Source organism: Homarus americanus, unplaced genomic scaffold, assembly GCF_018991925.1.
Source record: "Homarus americanus isolate GMGI-L3 unplaced genomic scaffold, GMGI_Hamer_2.0 scaffold9476, whole genome shotgun sequence".
NCBI lineage: Eukaryota > Metazoa > Arthropoda > Malacostraca > Decapoda > Nephropidae > Homarus > Homarus americanus.
Window position 1 is genome coordinate 40,001 of NW_024745389.1, and position 18,336 is coordinate 58,336.

Genomic DNA, 18,336 nt, shown 5'->3' on the forward strand with positions numbered 1-18,336 from the left:
AACATGATAAAGGGTGTAACAAGGACGGCGAGATTCCATGAATATTTGAGAGAGAGAGTTATTGAAAGAGGTATGTCAAGGTTGGGTTGGTTAGGTTAGGTTGGGTTGTGTTTTAGTTTAAATATGTCAAGACTGGTGTTAATTTTGTCCCCTAACCATAAACAGGTCAAGGTGTGGTTGATGGTGTGGCAAATGGTGTGGTAGATAGTGTGGCAGGTGGTGTGGTAGATAGTGTGAAAGGTGTTGTGGCAGGTGGTGTGGCAAGATACAACATAATCTTTGGTATGCAGAAAAGTGGGCGCGTGAGACGGACATCCAAACATGGCGATAACACACAAAGCTCTGATACCTCCCTCACCCCCTCATGGCTGGTAGTAAGTGAACTCTACCTCTCACACTCTAGATACCAGGCGTGTAATTGAACCTCAGGGTAACATGAAACAGGTGGTGTATGTTTACGTTGGTAATAATGTTGCTCATTTGACTACTTCTCTCGCGTCATAGAGCAATTAGAGCATGGCTTAACCTCCCAGTGTCGCGACCCTCGGCTACGAACAATAATGTCTCAATTTTTTAAATATATCGAACACATATAATAATGTTTCGATATTACATACTTATATAAATATAGTAATAATATTATGTTAGTTTTTATAGATGACTATAATTTAAAACTCTTCTGGGAATAATGTTATACGAAGCTGTGGCCCAATAACGTACACCAAGTTGATAATATTTTATACCTTACTCAGTATCGTTTTGTAATATATGTAATGAAATCAGATACGTAAGATAAAAATGATAGAGAAATTAATAATTATCAAACAGGAATAACAAGAGAATAGACGATAAATATCTGAATGTTAATTATTAAAAAAAACATTGTTAGGCGAGGTACATGTTTATAAAGTCCCTTGATGTTAATATTTACGGAGTCGCTTGAATGACATTACAGATCCAAAAGATCGGTGCAGAGTCCATTATTTTCAGTATTGTACTGTATACTTATCATGGTCGCTGTGTCTAGCTTACGGGAAAGAACGCATAGAGGACGCCACTTGATGCGGTCTTCATAACTTCACTTGTACGTTAGCAAAGTCATACCGGATACAGTGAAGGATACAGTTAAGTACAGAAAATGACGGATTACAAAAAAATGAGGTCTTTGATATGTAGCTTCCTTGTGGGATTCTGTAAACACAAACATCAAAGGACACGATACACGCCTTGTGGAACCCCTCCCCAAGTATGACCATGACAAGGTCTACACACACACAACAGTACCAAAAAAACAACGACCCAATACGTAGAAGTTTATAAACGTGTGGAGGCATCAGGAGGACCCCCACCAGAACTTATTCCACAACACGAAAACGAGACCCACCCTGGTTATGGTAACTGAGTGATTACTGTACCTTTAACTGGCCTTTAACCCCAGCTAGAGATAATACTGATATGTTTAGGATCTGGATAAGACTTGGTTGTATGTACTGTGGAAATTCAATTAATATTCAAGGGATGACCTGAAGATTAGTCACCCTTAGCTTATTTCACCTGATGTATAAACACTCTAACCACCCCAGGTAAAGTTAGGAAGCTTCAATATCAAGTGAAATAAGCTGGGGAGTGGTTGGTCTTTGGGTAATGCAATGTAATCAAGCTTATCTATTTATTTAAAGGGTAATTCATGCATCTCATTAAAAGTGCTTGACTGAGAGAATGATTTCAAGGCTGACTTACAACTCAAAATATGTCCTTAATTCTATGTGTATTTTGTATATATGTATTTACGTACATGAAGGAAACATTTCAAAGTTGACTCAAGGAAAAGTCATCTTAACTTTCCTGGTAAAAAAAAAGTCATCTTATTAATACTGAGACACAAAGAACAAGGAGAGCTTTAAATTTGTCTATTACTTAAGAAAACTGACTAATTACCATCTAGCATAGTCTCCCTTGATGAAAACGGAATAAGAGAGGAGGAGAAACTCATATAAATTCAGAGCAACATCTAACACCATCTCTCACCTTCCATAGTAACAAATAACATCACCCACATATTCACACGTCCTGAAAACTGACTGAACATGGTACTGAAAACTGGTTATCATATATCGTTGAACATTTATTATAAAATCTAGCTGTTCGGGTTAAGTTTATTTATAGAAAACGTCAAACAGGTTCGGTGAGGAACGGTTAGGACTAAAGTATCTGATCTTTCTATCTTCACCGAGAGACGAGAGGACCCGGCTAGCTGGCTGGTAGTAGCAAGCTGGTAGGAAGGGTCGGGTCGCTCCCTCCTCCTCCTCCTCTTTGTTTGTATACTAAATACTCCAACAGCTTCCTCCCTCCCCTCTGCCGATGCTGCTGCCATTTGTAACTTGTTCCTCTGCCGTCTGCCTGCCGAGGAGAGGTCTGCCGTGTGCGCCAAGGTGGGCAGGAAGAGGTGAAGGGGGGGTTGTGAGGAGGGAGGGGAGAGGAGGTGTGAGCGAATGATGTGACGTGATCCAGGAAGAGGGAGAATAGTAGACAAGGAAGAAACGGAGGAGGAAAGAGTGGACAAAGAAGGAACGAAAGGGAGAACGAAGGAGGATGAGAATGGTGGACAATGAACAGGCAGGATAGGAAGAGTAGGAAGAAGAAAGAAAGAATTGGTGATCAATGGAAGGAAGAAGAAGGAAGTAAGAACAAGGAAGCGGGGAAGGAGGTGAACACATAGAACGTCACGATGAGTCTTACAGGATCAAGGTATAACCCGTAGGACTCTCTCTCAAGGACATCTGGGATTAACAAAGTCCAACAATTTCTTCATTACATTACATCATCAACTTACTACACTGCTTTAACATACATATATAATATTAACTTGTCTGTATGTATATAATAACAGCCTCTCTCTCTCTTCTCTTCCTCTATATAAACCCCGGACACCAGGATACGTTTCTATGTCACATCAGAGGGTTAAGAACTTTGTCGTGTTCGAAATTATATGACCGAAAAAAAAACGGGGAAAATATTGTTCTTCTCCTGTGTGTGTGTGTGAGAGAGAGAGAGAGAGAGAGAGAGAGAGAGAGAGAGAGACCACGCCGTTAGACTCATGAACTCTTGGCACAGAAGAAAAAAAACGTGTTTGTGTCCAGGGCGCCGTTCTTCAGCCCCGGATTACCTGCATTAATCCAGGCTGGTCTAACAAGGTCATTATGACGTCACCAGTCTTGCCCAATCACAATACTCTATTTACCCCCCCTACTATCATTATCCCCTCTCTCTCTCTCTCTCTCTTCCCTCACCTATCTCTCTATCTACCTATCCTCCCACTGCCTCTCCCTTGTACATTATAAGTCATGTTATTAACTAGTAATTATTTCTTAATTAAGTGCCCAGCCAGGTGTACAGCCCAGCCAGGTGATGTTGCTTGACATTATCTTGTGCCCGGCAGGTGTATTGGTGCTAATTATCATCGGTGTAAACCATTATTATTATTGTTTTGTCTTTACTATTTTTTATTACTAATGATTACTAATACCTGGTCTTGTTATTGTCATGATATATTATTATTACTGTTGTCATTATTATTATCATTACTCATTATTATTATTGTTGTTGGTATTATCATTATTATTGTTACTATTACTCTTATTAATTACTATTATTATAAGGTAATTCAATATAATTAAGGTGAGAAAAACACTTTAGCCCAGAACACGTAACACATTCTACTGATTATAGCGTTAACAGGTCAGGTCACGAGGCCAGGTGACCACTGACCTGGCCTATTGTCCATGGGTCAGCTGTAGTTATTAGAGCGAGAAGATGTATCCAGATTCTTAGCAGATCTTAAGTTAAAGTTGTGGGATTACCTTAAGATTAGCTCCACAGATTATCTCACTTTAAGATATAACTATCCTAACGCTAACCTGACCCCGACATATCGCTAACCTAACCTAACCCATCGGTAACCTAACTTGCCCTAACCTAGTCTAACCAGCCATAACTTTCATCTAACTTAACCTAACCCCAAAGAAGCATTAATAAACCCAATCCAGGTAAAATAAACAAAAAACAGGTTTAATCTTCATGTGATCTTCGTAATTGTATATATTTTCTTACCAGATACAACAAATATTTTTAGCTAACATTATTCTTATACGAGGAAGAATTTTACATGCCACAAAATCTTTCATAACTTAATATTAAACATGAGGCATTATAATACTAAACCATTCAATAAAAATTTGTAAAAGGTTAAAAAAAAGACTTATTATATGTATTAAAATGACAAAATAAATTGAAAGGAAAAGTAGGATTGTTTATATAAGGGATCCCTAGTGAATCTCTCCCTGTGTTGATGGTAGTGATAACAGTGTGTGTGTGTGTGTGTGTGTGTGTGTGTGTGTGTGTTTTAGAATGTTCAGGTAATAACTATGAAGAATGATGGGAAAAACATTATCTTCCACATGAATTATGTTTTTTCCCCTTGGGGTATCTTATGGCGGGGTAATTATGGTGTGTGTTGGGTGTAATGATGCGTTGCGTTACCCTGTAGTCTGTTCCGGCACAATTTGGCAGAGCGTCAGATTCGAGTTTTCAGGAAATATGTGAAAAATTATTATAAAAAAAAATTTGGTGTTTAGTTTTTAAAGCAATATTAAAAAAAACCGTAGATTAACTTTACACCGATTTTCAGAAATTGAATTTATACCAATGTAGATTAAAGGAATTTCTAGTTTAACCACCACAGTTTAGAGTCGTTTATGAGGAATGACGTAAAATAATATAATATCTCTTTAAATATTATAAAGAAACCTATTAAATATCCTCAATGGCTCTGGTAGCATCCCATACGGCGGTTAAAGTAAAGGAAACTGGATAAACTCGTAACGCCGCGTCATGCTCACTGGATACTCAAATAACTACGAACGGAAGTAATAATAATAATAATATTAATAATAAAATAACCTATATAAAGTTCACATATTTTCTTTTATTAGATTAAACATAAATAAATAAAACTCAAATGTCGCGTCAGATTAGTGTGTGTGCCCGCCCTAGTGTTGACATCGGGGAAACTTTCACTGTTCGCTCACATTTTGTATCTCGCGCGTCTCAAAACCCTATTAGGACGTGTCAGTGTGAGCTTTACTGCAGGATCCAGTATTGCGACACACTATCTTGTATTAGTTGGTCCCTTAGAATGAGTTTGTTGTTGCTGAACTAAATAAAATGCCGCTGTGGATCGGTACCAGTCTGAGGAGCTTTAACACTATGCTCACCAGGTCGGCCAAGTTGTCTCTTTTTTGTCCTGATTCTCGTTTTCTATGTGTACTTATCCTCGTCCTTCATCCCGTTTTCTTTCACTGGAGAGAACTGGTTGGGTGACACAAGTAGTGGACGCCAAGACGACAATAACCAAGTTGGTCAGTTTTTTCCCTCGGTGTAATAATTGTTCGAAGGTCACACCCACCACCGCCATCACTAACACGTGCACACATACACACGCACATGAACCCCGCACACACAAACACGTCCCCCCCCACACACAATACTTCACAGGCTAAAGACGTGAGACATAAACTTCCTCATTAAATAACTACAAGAAGCAAGTGGTCAAAATGGCGACCAAATTGTACTGTAACTGTCCTGTAATTTGATACGTGGGTCTTTACTTTACTCTGTTGTGGTGACTTTAACTTTACGAAGATCTGAGAATTAAGACTTCTTGTGGCGCCAGACCTTGAGGTTAACAACACACACACGAGAAAAACTGTGTGTGTGTGTGTGTGTGTGTGTGTGTGTGTGTGTGTGTGTGTGTGTGTGTGTGTGTGTGTGTGAGAGATCTTATTGCTCTGGGGATGATTCTTTTCGGTATTAAGTTGGGCGTGAGTGGTGTCAGATGGGCGTGGGTTGTGTCAGATAGGCGTAGGTTGTGTCATATGGGCGTGGGTTGTGTCAGATAGGCGTAGGTTGTGTCATATGGGCGTAGGTTGTGTCATATGGGCGTGGGTTGTGTCAGATGAGCGTGAGTGGTGTCAGATGGAGTGGGAGGTGGAGTGTAGGGGGCTGGTAGGTGGTGAGTGGTGAACAACACTGGCGCCCATCCATTGACGTTGGTTAATGTCCGTCTACTTGGTGGCACTGGCACTGGACCCTCTGACCCAGCCCGAGAGAGAGAGAGAGAGACTTATAATCTATGCGAGTAGGGGAGAGATGCACTAGGGGGGGGGGTGGAGGGAAGAGATTGGCACTAATAGATGGAGGGGAAGAGTGGCACTATTGAGGGAGAGTGTGGCACTGTTAAGAGGGAAAGAGATCGACATTGATAAAGTAAAATAAAAATGAGGGAGGATGAGGAAGTGGAGGAGAACGACCTATGAATGAAGTAGACATAATAAAGATGGAATAAAGGAGATAAGACACTCAAAACAGGGGAAGTGAAAAAAGTAAGAGAGAAGAAGAAAGAGGAGAGGAACATACAGGATAAAGACGGGAGGTGGGGTACGGAGAAGGAAACACAAACATAAGAGAGAAAAGGGAATCATATAAGAGAGAGAGAGAGAGAGAGAGAGAGAGAGAGAGAGAGAGAGAGAGAGAGAGAGAGAGAGAGAGTCAGGCAGGCACTCAACAGTCACCTCACCATGTATGGAATAACGGTACACACAGTTGCCAACACCAATATTTTATGTATGTATGCATGTATGTCTCTCTCTCTCTCTCACTCAACCAGCACACTGTTATCGTCACACCTAACAACAGCGAGTGAACTATTAAACACATCACAAAAAAACTGGAATCATTTACCTGTGTACGAATCAAAAAATGTGTCTAAATATCAACCAGGTTTGGCTTAATCAATGGGGTGAGCTACTTCTTACAGGCGGCGGTGTTGTGGTGTTTATTGTCATCGATCAGCTGACGACTACAATCAGCTGATAATTATAAACAAAGGTGTACAGATGCAGGAGGCGAGGTAGGTGGCAACACGCGAGGCGAGGCCACACAGTCTCTCTCTCTCTCTCTCTCAAGTCATACATTCACGGTGGCTCCCCGACACCTGGCCTGGCAATATGAACCACCGCACATGTTCACAACACCTTGAAAAAATCCACTAAAAACACACCCAGACGTCTACTACACAGCCTACACCCATGTCTAACACCTAAACAAAGTCTCCTGTGTGGGTTTAAGACGTATAAAATAGGTCTTGAGGCTCATTCCATTCATTTATAAGTGGAGTGAGTGAGGCTCAGGGGAGGGAGGCGGTATTGGCCAACACGCGCCCAGGTTCTTGAACAGTCATGGTAAGTGTCCACCCCAGAATGTTGTTGTAAATACTGGGATATAAAAATGGATCACTTGTGGCTTGACGGCACACACACACACACACACACACACACACACACACACACACACCTTGAAGAGTGTGTGTAAAAGTAAGGAGGGCAGCTGAGGTGTGCACAGGTAAGGAGGACGACTTAAGTGTGCACAGGTAAGGGGGGGGCGGTTACAGGTGTGCACAGGTAAGTGAGGACGACTTAAGTGTGTACAGGAGGGGGGGGCGGCTACAGGTGTGCACAGGTAAGGAGGACGACTTAAGTGTGCACAGGTAAGGGGGGGGCGGTTACAGGTGTGCACAGGTAATGTTGGCGCCAATATGGTTGTTTTGATAAAAGTGAGACAGGCGACTCAAGTATAGACACGCCCCCTGCTGAACAATGGCCTACACGTGACATACACACATACACAACCATCCAAACACACACGTACGTACATACAACCACGCACACATACTGTACACTTGCACACCCATCTATACACAAAAACAAGGTATATATGGCACACAAACGTACATGACGACACACACACTTTCAAAATTCCCCAAGATGTGAGTCAGGTCCCCCCCCCCTCTCTACCCCACAGAAGAAAAATCTATAAACAATGGAATTTTTCTATTTTGTGTAAATTCCCAGTCTTTACAAACTGTTGGTAATAACACTATAATTCAGACACACACACACACACACTATGCAAGAAGTATACATACATACATACACACATGGACTTCAATGCCCCCAAGTCCCGTTGACGCAATAAACTTTAAACAACAAAGGGATTCCAATCTCTTTACCAATAGCTATTTTCTACTTACCGATTCAACATTAAATCCTAAAACAATTCCTCTTATATTGTTAAAGATGTTTAGCGAGGAAGACAAAGGTGCTCTTACCTCACTGATCTAAATACCAAGCTGGGTATAAGACCTCACCTGGCCCTGGTGTAAGACCTCACCTGGCCCTGGTGTAAGACCTCACCTGGCCCTGGTGTAAGACCCCACCTGGCCCTGGTGTAAGACCCCACCTGGCCCTGGTGTAAGACCCCACCTGGCCCTGGTGTAAGACCTCACCTGGCCCTGGGTAGACGGGAGATGGCAGGTTACATCAGCCCTCCTTCTTTTTAAGTTATCTCTCTCCCTCTCCTTAGTCTCTCCTTCTTACCCCTCCTCCTTTACTCCCATCCTTCCTTTCCTTCACACACAGTTGTAGGCCCACGTGACATGTTATCGTGGATATAATGAGATAAACAGACTGACACACGAAGGACAGAAAGACAAACAGAGAGACAGAAAACCGTAGCAATAGCCCACCAGGTCGAGTTAAAAATAATAATAATAACAACAACAATACCTTCACTTAAACACGACCTTTGACCTCTGTACGACCCAAAACCTCACCTTAGTAACGATAAACACCACAATGTATATTCACGTCAAGTGCTAACAATACACCCACAGCCAATAGGAGAGCTGACCACGCCCATTATTTTGACCTCTGACCCCAAAAGACCTGAATTCGTTTAGGAGTGATTGATGTTCATGACCACCTTCCCCCCCCCCCTCCCAAGACCCTCCAAACAGCACTCAATATGTCACTCACACTTCAAGCACCTCTGGTCACGTCATGTTAGTCACATTCAAGTGGCAACAGGTGACAGTGGCTTAATCTACGCTCGTGTCGACTCAAGAGAGAGGGGGAGAGAGGGAGAGGGGGGGGGGGAGGAGAAGGGGGGGGAAGAGAGAGACCCCTCACCTCCGCCACTCAAGTTCTAGTTCCGGGAGTGATAAATCGGTCTTTGTGAGGTCCTCCCTGAGTGGCCCTCCTCCTCTCTTACCCCTCCCACCCACCCCACCCCATAACCCCTCCTCCTCACCTCCCACCCCAATTCTATAACCTCCTCCTCCCCACCCCACCCCACTCCATGCTAACCCTCCCTCCTCACCTCACCCCCCACAAAAGGTATAAATAAATATTATCTAATCAAATAAAAATAAAATATATGATCAATGAAATAAAAGATCAATCATCAAATGCAAATAAATATGAGAAACAAATAAACAATAAACAAAAACAAACACACGTGGGTGCCATTAACACGAGTGAGGACCGCAAGCTGTTTATGTTATGTTGGTGACGTCATAGTTCGCCACACCTCCGTGACGTCACAGAAGGACTTCTCGGACAGCAATCTAGTTTAGGTTAGCATCTGGTGAAGAAGGTTAGACAGGATAGTTTAGCATTAGGTTAGAGATAGGAGAAGACAGGATAGGTTAGCGTTAGGATAAGGTAAGAGCAGGATAGTTGGTTTTAGGAAGGTAGGATAGGTTGAAGTAGACAGGATAGGTTAGCATTGGTTAAGATAGGTTAGTTAGGACAGATAGGTTAGCATTAGGTTAAGATAGGACAGGATGTGGTTATAGGTTGGATAGGGTTAGTGTAAGATAGGTTAGCATTTGGTTAGGATAGGGAGTAGGACAGGATAGGTTAGGTTAGTTAAGACAGATAGGTTAGCATTAGGTTGGGATAGTTAGTTAGACAGGATAGGTTAGATTAGGTTAGGATAGGAAGTTATGATATATAGGTTAGCATTAGTTAGGAGAAGAATAGGTGATAGTTAGCATTAGTTAGATAGTTAGGACAGGATAGGTTAGCATTAGGTTAAGATAGGGTTAGTTAAGACAGGATAGGTTAGCATTAGGTTAGGATAGGGTTAGTTAAGACAGGATAGGTTAGCATTAGGTTAGGATAGGGTTAGTTAGGACAGGATAGGTTAGCATTAGGTTAGGATAGGGTTAGTTAGGACAAGGTATAGGTTAGGTAGGTGTTAAGGTAACCAATTTTAAGGTGTAATAAACCGAGGGGTGGATAATCCTCAGGTGCTCAGACTACCCTCCAAAACACACACTACTGACCCCCCCCCCACCCCCCCATACATCATTTTCTTCACAAACAACTAAAAACAAAAGAGGTTATTTATTCTTAGTCTTAACACGACAAAGAATGTTGTGTTCAGATAAGACTCACACGACGGGAGTATTGAGTAACTGACCGGATCTTCTGTGAGTGACTGGTATTAGTGTGTCGATTTTATGAGTGACTGGGTGGGGGGGATTGTTGTTATGAGGGGGTCACACAAACATGACCTCTCACGTTGCTTCACATACCGGCGGGGTGGGGGGGGGGGTGAGGGGAGGAGGAGGAGGTAGGAGAGGATCTATATTCCTTTGATGTCCCAAGAGCCTGCAGGGGTCAAACACGGTGTAGGATGTGTGGGGATGTAACAAGGGGGTACTCTGTTTACAGCTTCAAGATTAGACAAGTGTGGATATTTTTAAAAGTTTCTCTCGTGTGTGTGTGTGAGGAACTTTACGAGCTCACACACACACCCTCCCTCTCACTCAAATTCGCAAACAAACGTATACTCACACACACGGCGACACAAACACCCACTCGTCCACCTACACAAGTAAAAGCGCAAAGGCATTTCCTCGAGCAAATATCTCAGGAGCTCTGCAGGTAACAATGACAGGTAAGGTCCATGTACGGGAGACACACCTGTGGGCGGGGAGGGTGTGTGTGTGTGTGTAAGTGATGTTTTCATCATTACGTTCATAACAACAATAGTTAATCAACCGCTCACCGCAGCATAGACACGACAGGTAACAAGCAATTACCTGAAGATTCGCCCCCAGCTTATTTCACCTGAAGATCAACCACCCTAACGTTACCTGGGGGTTAGAGTAGATCAGGTTACGTTAGCTTTAAGGGGGCTAACGTAACAGGGAGAAGCTGTGGCGTGTACAGTAGCTTGTCCTAGAGTCAACGTGTTATCAATAGCAGTCCAGCGGCGGCGACACTGAACCTTGCACGTTGATTACTGTGTACCTGTCTAGTGCACCTGTGTAATATACCTGTCTCGTGCACCTGTGTAAATATACTAGTGTATCTGTATAATGTATCTGTAATATACCTGTGTAATTTACTTGTCTAGTGTACCTGTGTAATATACCTGTATAATGTACCTGTGTAATTTACCTGTCTAATACAAAGATTCATCGTCGATAAACACAAGTCCAGCTTAATGCCAATGTCGTTTACAAAGGTCATTCATCTGCATATATGTGTGTGTGTGTGTGTGGAGAGAAGGGTTAGGGCAGGGTGGGCCAATGTGAGAAGAAGGGAGGGAGGGTGAGGGAGGGCCAGTAAGTGTCTCACCTTGACGTAGTGGAGTGAGGGAAGAGGGGGGGAGGAGTGTCCTGCCCCTCACCCTCCCTCGCTGCCCCTCATCACCGCTTCCACTACTGTAGCAAGTAAACGTACCCCAGCGAACAGTCAACAACCCCTCAGCTCACATGCGTCTCACTAACAAGGATCAAGTACCTCACACTCTCTCACACACTCTTTCTCATTGTCACACACCCACACTCCCTCGCACACACTCTTTTTCTCAATGTCACTCCTTATCTTTCTATATTTATCATTGTCACACACACACACGTCAGGACCAAAACAAACAACCAAATTTTCCTCCTTGATAATCATGTACAAGTCTTAAAACACGAATCACATAACACCGATAGTTTATACACGAATCACATAACACCGATAGTGTATACCCGAATCACAGCGTTAACTATGAATCACAAGACATAAAGCCCAGTGAAATATCTGACCGGACAGTGATTTAATTTGACCCAACCTGTATTGATATATGGGGAAGGAGAGAGAGAGAGAGAGAGAGGTTGTTCACATCACACTATAACATAATCAACAGGTATATTACACCTTATATTATGTCGTCAATTTGATAATATAGCTTAAGCCTGACAGAATAAATTGACAGAAAGCCCATTGAAGTAAATTGAAGTCATTAAGGTAAATTGATTGACGTAATTAAGGTAAACTAAACTACGATACACTGACAGTAGTTTACGAAGATTATTGCACGATATAACGAAGTAAACAATGGTATGTGTAAACCTAACCCAACCAACCCTAACCTAATGCCAACCAAACCTAACCTAACCAACCCTAACCTAATGCCAACCAAACCTGAGTGTATAGTGATCGCGTTTACCTCAGTTTACACATAAATAATCACACGTCATTATTCATTATCGGATTATACCAAAAATTAGACGAAAGAAGAAAAACTATATATTAAATTATACAAGAAAAGAAGGTAATTATATTAAAAATTACTTGAAAGAAAATAATGCCAATAATTATATAAAAGGTGAAATAAACAAGAATGACTAATCTTCCGGTGAAATAAACTATGGGTGACTAATCAACAGGTAAGGCTAATCAACAGGTAATCCCAATAATCATCGCATCTTGGTCTTCTATTCACAGGTAAACAAATTTCACCCACGTTTGTTTACACCAAAGACTCATTAACCTGTTGTTGTTGGCGTGATCACCTGGCGGCCATCACACCTGTGTTTAGTGGCGTAACAGTTAGTGGCCTTAATTAATGGCTCCTAAACCTCTCACCTTCTGTTAATTATTTCGTGAGCCGGATAATCGAGTAAATTAACAATAATCCGGTTAGCTAAATAAATCATAAACCGGTTAACCAAATAAATTAAACATAAACCGGATAATCGAGAAAGTAGATGTGAACCGGATAATCGAATAAGTTAAATGCTAAATAGATAAATCCGTATATACATTAACCGGATAATTTAGTAATCTTAACCTCTCAAGACAGTTACAGATGACATAGGTTAGGTTAGGTCAATGTAATAATAGGCAAACGATGTGTATAAGAACATAAGAAAATAAGGAGTCTGCAATAGGCCGGTTGGCCTGTGCACGGCAGCTCCTGTAGAGAGTTACTACCACTCTCTATCATCCATGAATCTATCCAGCCTCCCTTTGAAACTTTCCAGCGTTCCAGCACTTACTACAAGGTTGCTAAGCTTGTTCCACTCGTCCACCACCCTATTTGTAAACCAGTTCCTTCCTATCTCCCTCCTAAACCTAAACTTATCCAACTTGAATCCGTTGTTCCAAGTCCTATCCTGCTCGGATATTATAAGAACTTTATCTATATCGCCTTTATTGATTCCTTCCACCCACTTAAATACTTCTATCATATCTCCCCGCACTCTTCGTCTTTCTAGGGACTGCAAGTTAAGTTTCTTTAACCTATCTTGATATGGAAGGTTTCTAAGTCCCGGAATCATTTTCGTCATTCTTCGCTGCACCGACTCTAGTGAATTGATATCCATTCTATAATAGGGGCACCAGAACTGAACCGCATAATCGAGGTGCGGCCTGACTAGCGCAAGATATAGTTGCAATAAGACCTCTGCATTCTTATTATTTACACTTCTAGATATAAAACCCAATACTCTGTTTGCCTTATTTCGAACATTAACGCAGTGTTTTCTAGGCCGCAGATCCGGGCTTACAAGTACCCCTTGGTCTCTTTCACAAGTCGACTTCTCTAGGTTGATGTTGTTAAGGCTGTATACATTGACAGTATTTGTTCTTCCAATATGTAAGTGTGTGTGTGTGTGTGTGTGTGTGTGTGTGTGTGTGTGTGAAATGATTCGTTCCATTACTCAACTGATCGTGTTTTCATTTTCATTCACTGACAAAAAACAAGACGACCATTGTTTTCCCATAGTAGAAATACCTAACCTAACCTAACCTAACCTAACCCCAAATCATTTAATCTGACCTTAACTACTGTAAACTACCATAACCTAACTTCATCTAACTGTTATTGATGAAGAACAAGATGATCATAGCACAATAGAACATAAATCATTACTAATAACATGTATTACTGCATGATGTTATGTAATTAAGTTTAAACCGCGTCTTTAACTGTTTATATTTGACCTGTGTTCGAGCGTACACATACATGGACACACTCACAAACAGACAGACACACGTACAAACAAACAGACACACACATACCTACAAACAGACACACACACACATACCTACAGACAGACACGGCGTTAAGTGTTGGCGAGGTTAACCAAAATGACTATTAATTATTTGAGCAGTAAACTTTAGGGAAACTTTACTTATGTGACTGTGGTGTACTTTACTGTGATAACCCACTAACACATTATACGTCTGTGTGTATGAATGTGTATGTATAAGTGTGTGTGTGTGTGTGTTTAAGAATATGTGTATAAACGTGTGTGTGTACGAATATGTATATGTATATGCCTGTGTGTGCATAATAATAATAATTAACGGTTCATTAAAAGAGCTTGGCAGCCAGAAGGCTGAAAATATACAGTTACATATTTGGGGAATGGGTTTCGAATTACAAATAATATACAAGTAACATAAGTGATACAAATAAAATATATAATAACTAGATGGGGAAAAGCTCAAACTACAGTTCATTTCAACATAGTGACAGTGCAAGGACTAGTGTTTACTGGGAGTGAATACACTGATTTATTACAAGTTATTGATTTTTTACAATGGTTGGGACTGGGCTGTTCTTATAGCGATCAGTTCGTGCCGTATGGGCTGGATGCGGTTGTGGTGTCGAACAGCCATTCTCGGGCTAGGGATCTCAAGGTGTGGTAGGAGCCGGTGTCGAGGATGTGTGTGTGTGTGTGTGTGTGTGTGTGTGTGTGTGTGTGAGGTGTGTGTGTGTGTGTGGTGAGTGGAGTGTAATAATAATAATAAACGGTTTATTAATAGAGTTGCAGCCGGTGGCTGAAATTATACAGACTTACATTTGATTTAGACATAAGGATATGCATTGAAAACATTTACAGGGCTGTACAGTGCATAAATCAGGAGTTGTTTATTATTTTAACAATAGATGGGATGGTGCTGTTCTTATATCTATCGGTGTGGGCTGTGTGTATGAGTGTGTGTAAACTGACAAGAGAAGATTTAACATCACATCAGAACATCAAAGTTAACCTCCACCTCACATCTGAAGCTTCCTCCTCACCAAAGCTTCCAATTACACTGTATCCATGCACAGGTGTAGGTGTTGTAGGTAGTGTAGGTGTTGCAACAATGAGTGGCAACAACCACTACCAAGACATGAACTGTTTCTGGGTGTACAGTTTAAAATACACATGGAAAACATTATTAGGTGTATCGAGGTGTAAGACACTTAGGTATACAACACAAAGAACAAGAGGCACTACGAAAACACAGGTGTGGGAGAGCTTGGGCCGGTGTGCTGAGCAACACCTGGACAGGTAAAGGCTCACCTATCATTCATACCTTCACTCTGGACGATGTGTCGCTCTTCCTGGTAAGACGTACAGACGATCATGGTGTGACACTCAACAACAACACCGCGCCACCAGTCTCAACACACAACAAACTTTTATAAAGTCTACTTCGTCGTGGAAGTAACTTTTAAAAGTCACATTGCACTCAAGAAACACTCAATATACATATATCTATATATCCTTTTGAAGCACCAAATTCCCTTATCTCACTATATCTCTTAATTCCACAGGATGAGGTGTTATTTTTCTCTTTTTCTCCCAGTAAGGTTAAGTAGCACCAGTTGTGGTGTGGCGCACCTGGTGTGGTCTGGGTGGACGGTCGGCGAGGCCCTGGTCCAGGTGTGTCGGAGCGTAGCGTCACACGTCCGTCCACCACAACATCCCACAGCTCACTGACTCTCGGCCCACCAGGCAGGCCGTCAACCAGCCAGCCGCGGCACGACCCCTCTCCTCCCTCCCACCTGCCCCCTCACCCCGGCCCTAAGGGCTTGCGGGCTCGGTCGCCGACTCGTAGAGGCAGGCTCGCACCTACCCCCTATCGCCCGCCCTGCCAGGCTGAGAGGCTTGGTTGACTCGTTGCCGGAGCGACTGGTGGTGGTGGTGGGTGACCCTATCAGACCCCAGAGTCACCCCGCGCCCCGCACCCTCCACCCCGCCACAGTGCACGGAGATCCGCCGCTGCTGCTGCACACAGTCCGGGTTAACAAAGATTCCTACGTTTTTTTCTACCACAGCACAGAGAAAAAAATAAAACCACAGTACACCTTTTATATACACGAAGACCCAATTGTAATCTTGTATGGCTATCTATCTATCTATCTATCTATCTATCTATCTATCTATCCTGTCAACACCACCGTTAAGGACAAAGTCTTAGTGTTCTCCACAAGTTACGAGATAAACATAAAACAATGAATCTCTGAGACTCCTGATTCAGGTCTCATCTCTGACAGGTTCCCTCGCGTCCCGGGGTTAAGAGAGCATTTGGGTGTGGTAGAGTCTCAGAGCAGTGTCGACACCATGCTAGTTGCCGTTGTTGTAACAATACTTATATGTTCGTGTTAGAAGACAAGTATTTGTACACATTATGGTAACAACATACTGACGGACGCTTGAAGTGAGAACTAATGACTTAACACCTAACCTAACCTAACCTAACCTCGCCTCCCCAGGTAACGTTAGGGTGTATAATAATCAACAGGTGAAATAAGCTGGGTTGTCGACTCTCCGGGTGATACCAGTAGCTGTACACCTGAGGCCACTTAATTAAAATGGTCCTACCCAAGACACAGGTGAACCATCAGCAGGGGGAGGAACACTCGGCACCTTCAGGAGAGAGTTACTATAGCCTCTTGACCAGCCAGGTGTTAGGGAGCCTCTTGACCAGCCAGGTGTTAGGGAGCCTCTTGACCAGCCAGGTGTTAGGGAGCCTCTTGACCAGCCAGGTGTTAGGGAGCCTCTTGACCAGCCAGGTGGTGGGAGCCTCTTGACCAGCCAGGTGTTAGGGGAGCCTCTTGACCAGCCAGGTGTTGGGGCACTCTTGACCAGCCAGGTGTTAGGGAGCCTGACCAGCCAGGTGTTAGGGGCCTCTTGACCAGCCAGGTGTTGGGGAGCCTCCTTGACCAGCCAGGTGGTGAGGGCCTCTTGACCAGCCAGGTGTTGGGGAGCCTCTTGACCAGCCAGGTGTTAGGGAGCCTCTTGACCAGCCAGGTGTTAGGGAGCCTCTTGACCAGCCAGGTGTTAGGGAGCCTCTTGACCAGCCAGGTGTTAGGGAGCCTCTTGACCAGCCAGGTGTTAGGGAGCCTCTTGACCAGCCAGGTGTTAGGGCTACACTGTGGGCTGCTGGCACCAACAGTCTGGGTTATCAGCTTATTGAGAATGACGGCTTGTGTTGATGCTGTTTATGGTGGTGCTGTCAAGGTTGTTGCTGTTACTGTCGCTGCTGCTGTTACTGCTGCTGTTACTGCTGCTGCTGTTTGTCCTCCCATCTGTGGCAGTGCTTGCAGTAGGTGGGTGGTGCTGTGTTCTCACCTGTGGCGGGGCTGGCGGCCTGCTACAGGAATGTCGTCGATTCATTGTGGTCACACCCACTAGTCTCACACCGCCAACACCTGTCACCACCACCACCAACACCTGCCACCACCAACAACACCTGTCACCACCAACAACAACAGCTGTTATCACCACCAACACCTGCCACCACCAACAGCTGCCATCACCAACACCTGTCGTCATCACCAGCAACACCTGTCATCACCACCAACACCAGTTATCTACCAACACCTGTCATCTACCCAACACCTGTCATCACCACCAACACCTGTCATCACCACCAGCACCTGTCATCACCAGCACCTGTCATCAACAACACCTGTCATCACCAGCACCTGTCATCATCATCAACACCTGTCATCACCACCAACACCAGTTATCACTACCAACACCTGTCACCACCAACAACACTTGTCATCACCAACAACACTTGTCATCACCAACAACACTTGTCATCACCCATCCAAGTATTAACTAAGCCCAACGTAGGTTAACTTTGGTGATGATACGAAGAATAAATTATCAACGAACAGTGTTACCAGCACAAAAACAGCGTACAGCGTAAGAAACAGCCTTGAAGGGACATGGCAATAATAACATCTGAGGAAGGAGACGAAGATGATGACAGGTGTGGAAAATAAGGAGAAAACAATGATAACAATATATGATGGTGAATTCTGAGGAGGAAATGGAAACAAAAGACTCTCTGGGGAAAGAAT

At 43.0% G+C, this 18,336-nt stretch overlaps 1 protein-coding gene across 2 annotated transcripts in view; it reads right to left on the reverse strand.

The window, feature by feature from the left end:
- Positions 1–15,969, reverse strand: part of LOC121878662 (pro-interleukin-16-like) — a 53,800-nt gene extending 37,831 nt beyond the window's left edge. The window contains exon 1 of one of the 2 annotated variants that reach the window (XM_042384983.1): positions 15,555–15,969. In XM_042384983.1, the coding sequence (XP_042240917.1) occupies positions 15,555–15,606 (52 nt within the window). In that variant the 5' untranslated portion in view covers positions 15,607–15,969. Of the gene's footprint in view, positions 1–15,541 lie in introns of both variants that reach the window. The other variant, XM_042384984.1, reaches the window with a different exon arrangement.
- Between the last annotated feature and the right edge of the window lie 2,367 nt (positions 15,970–18,336).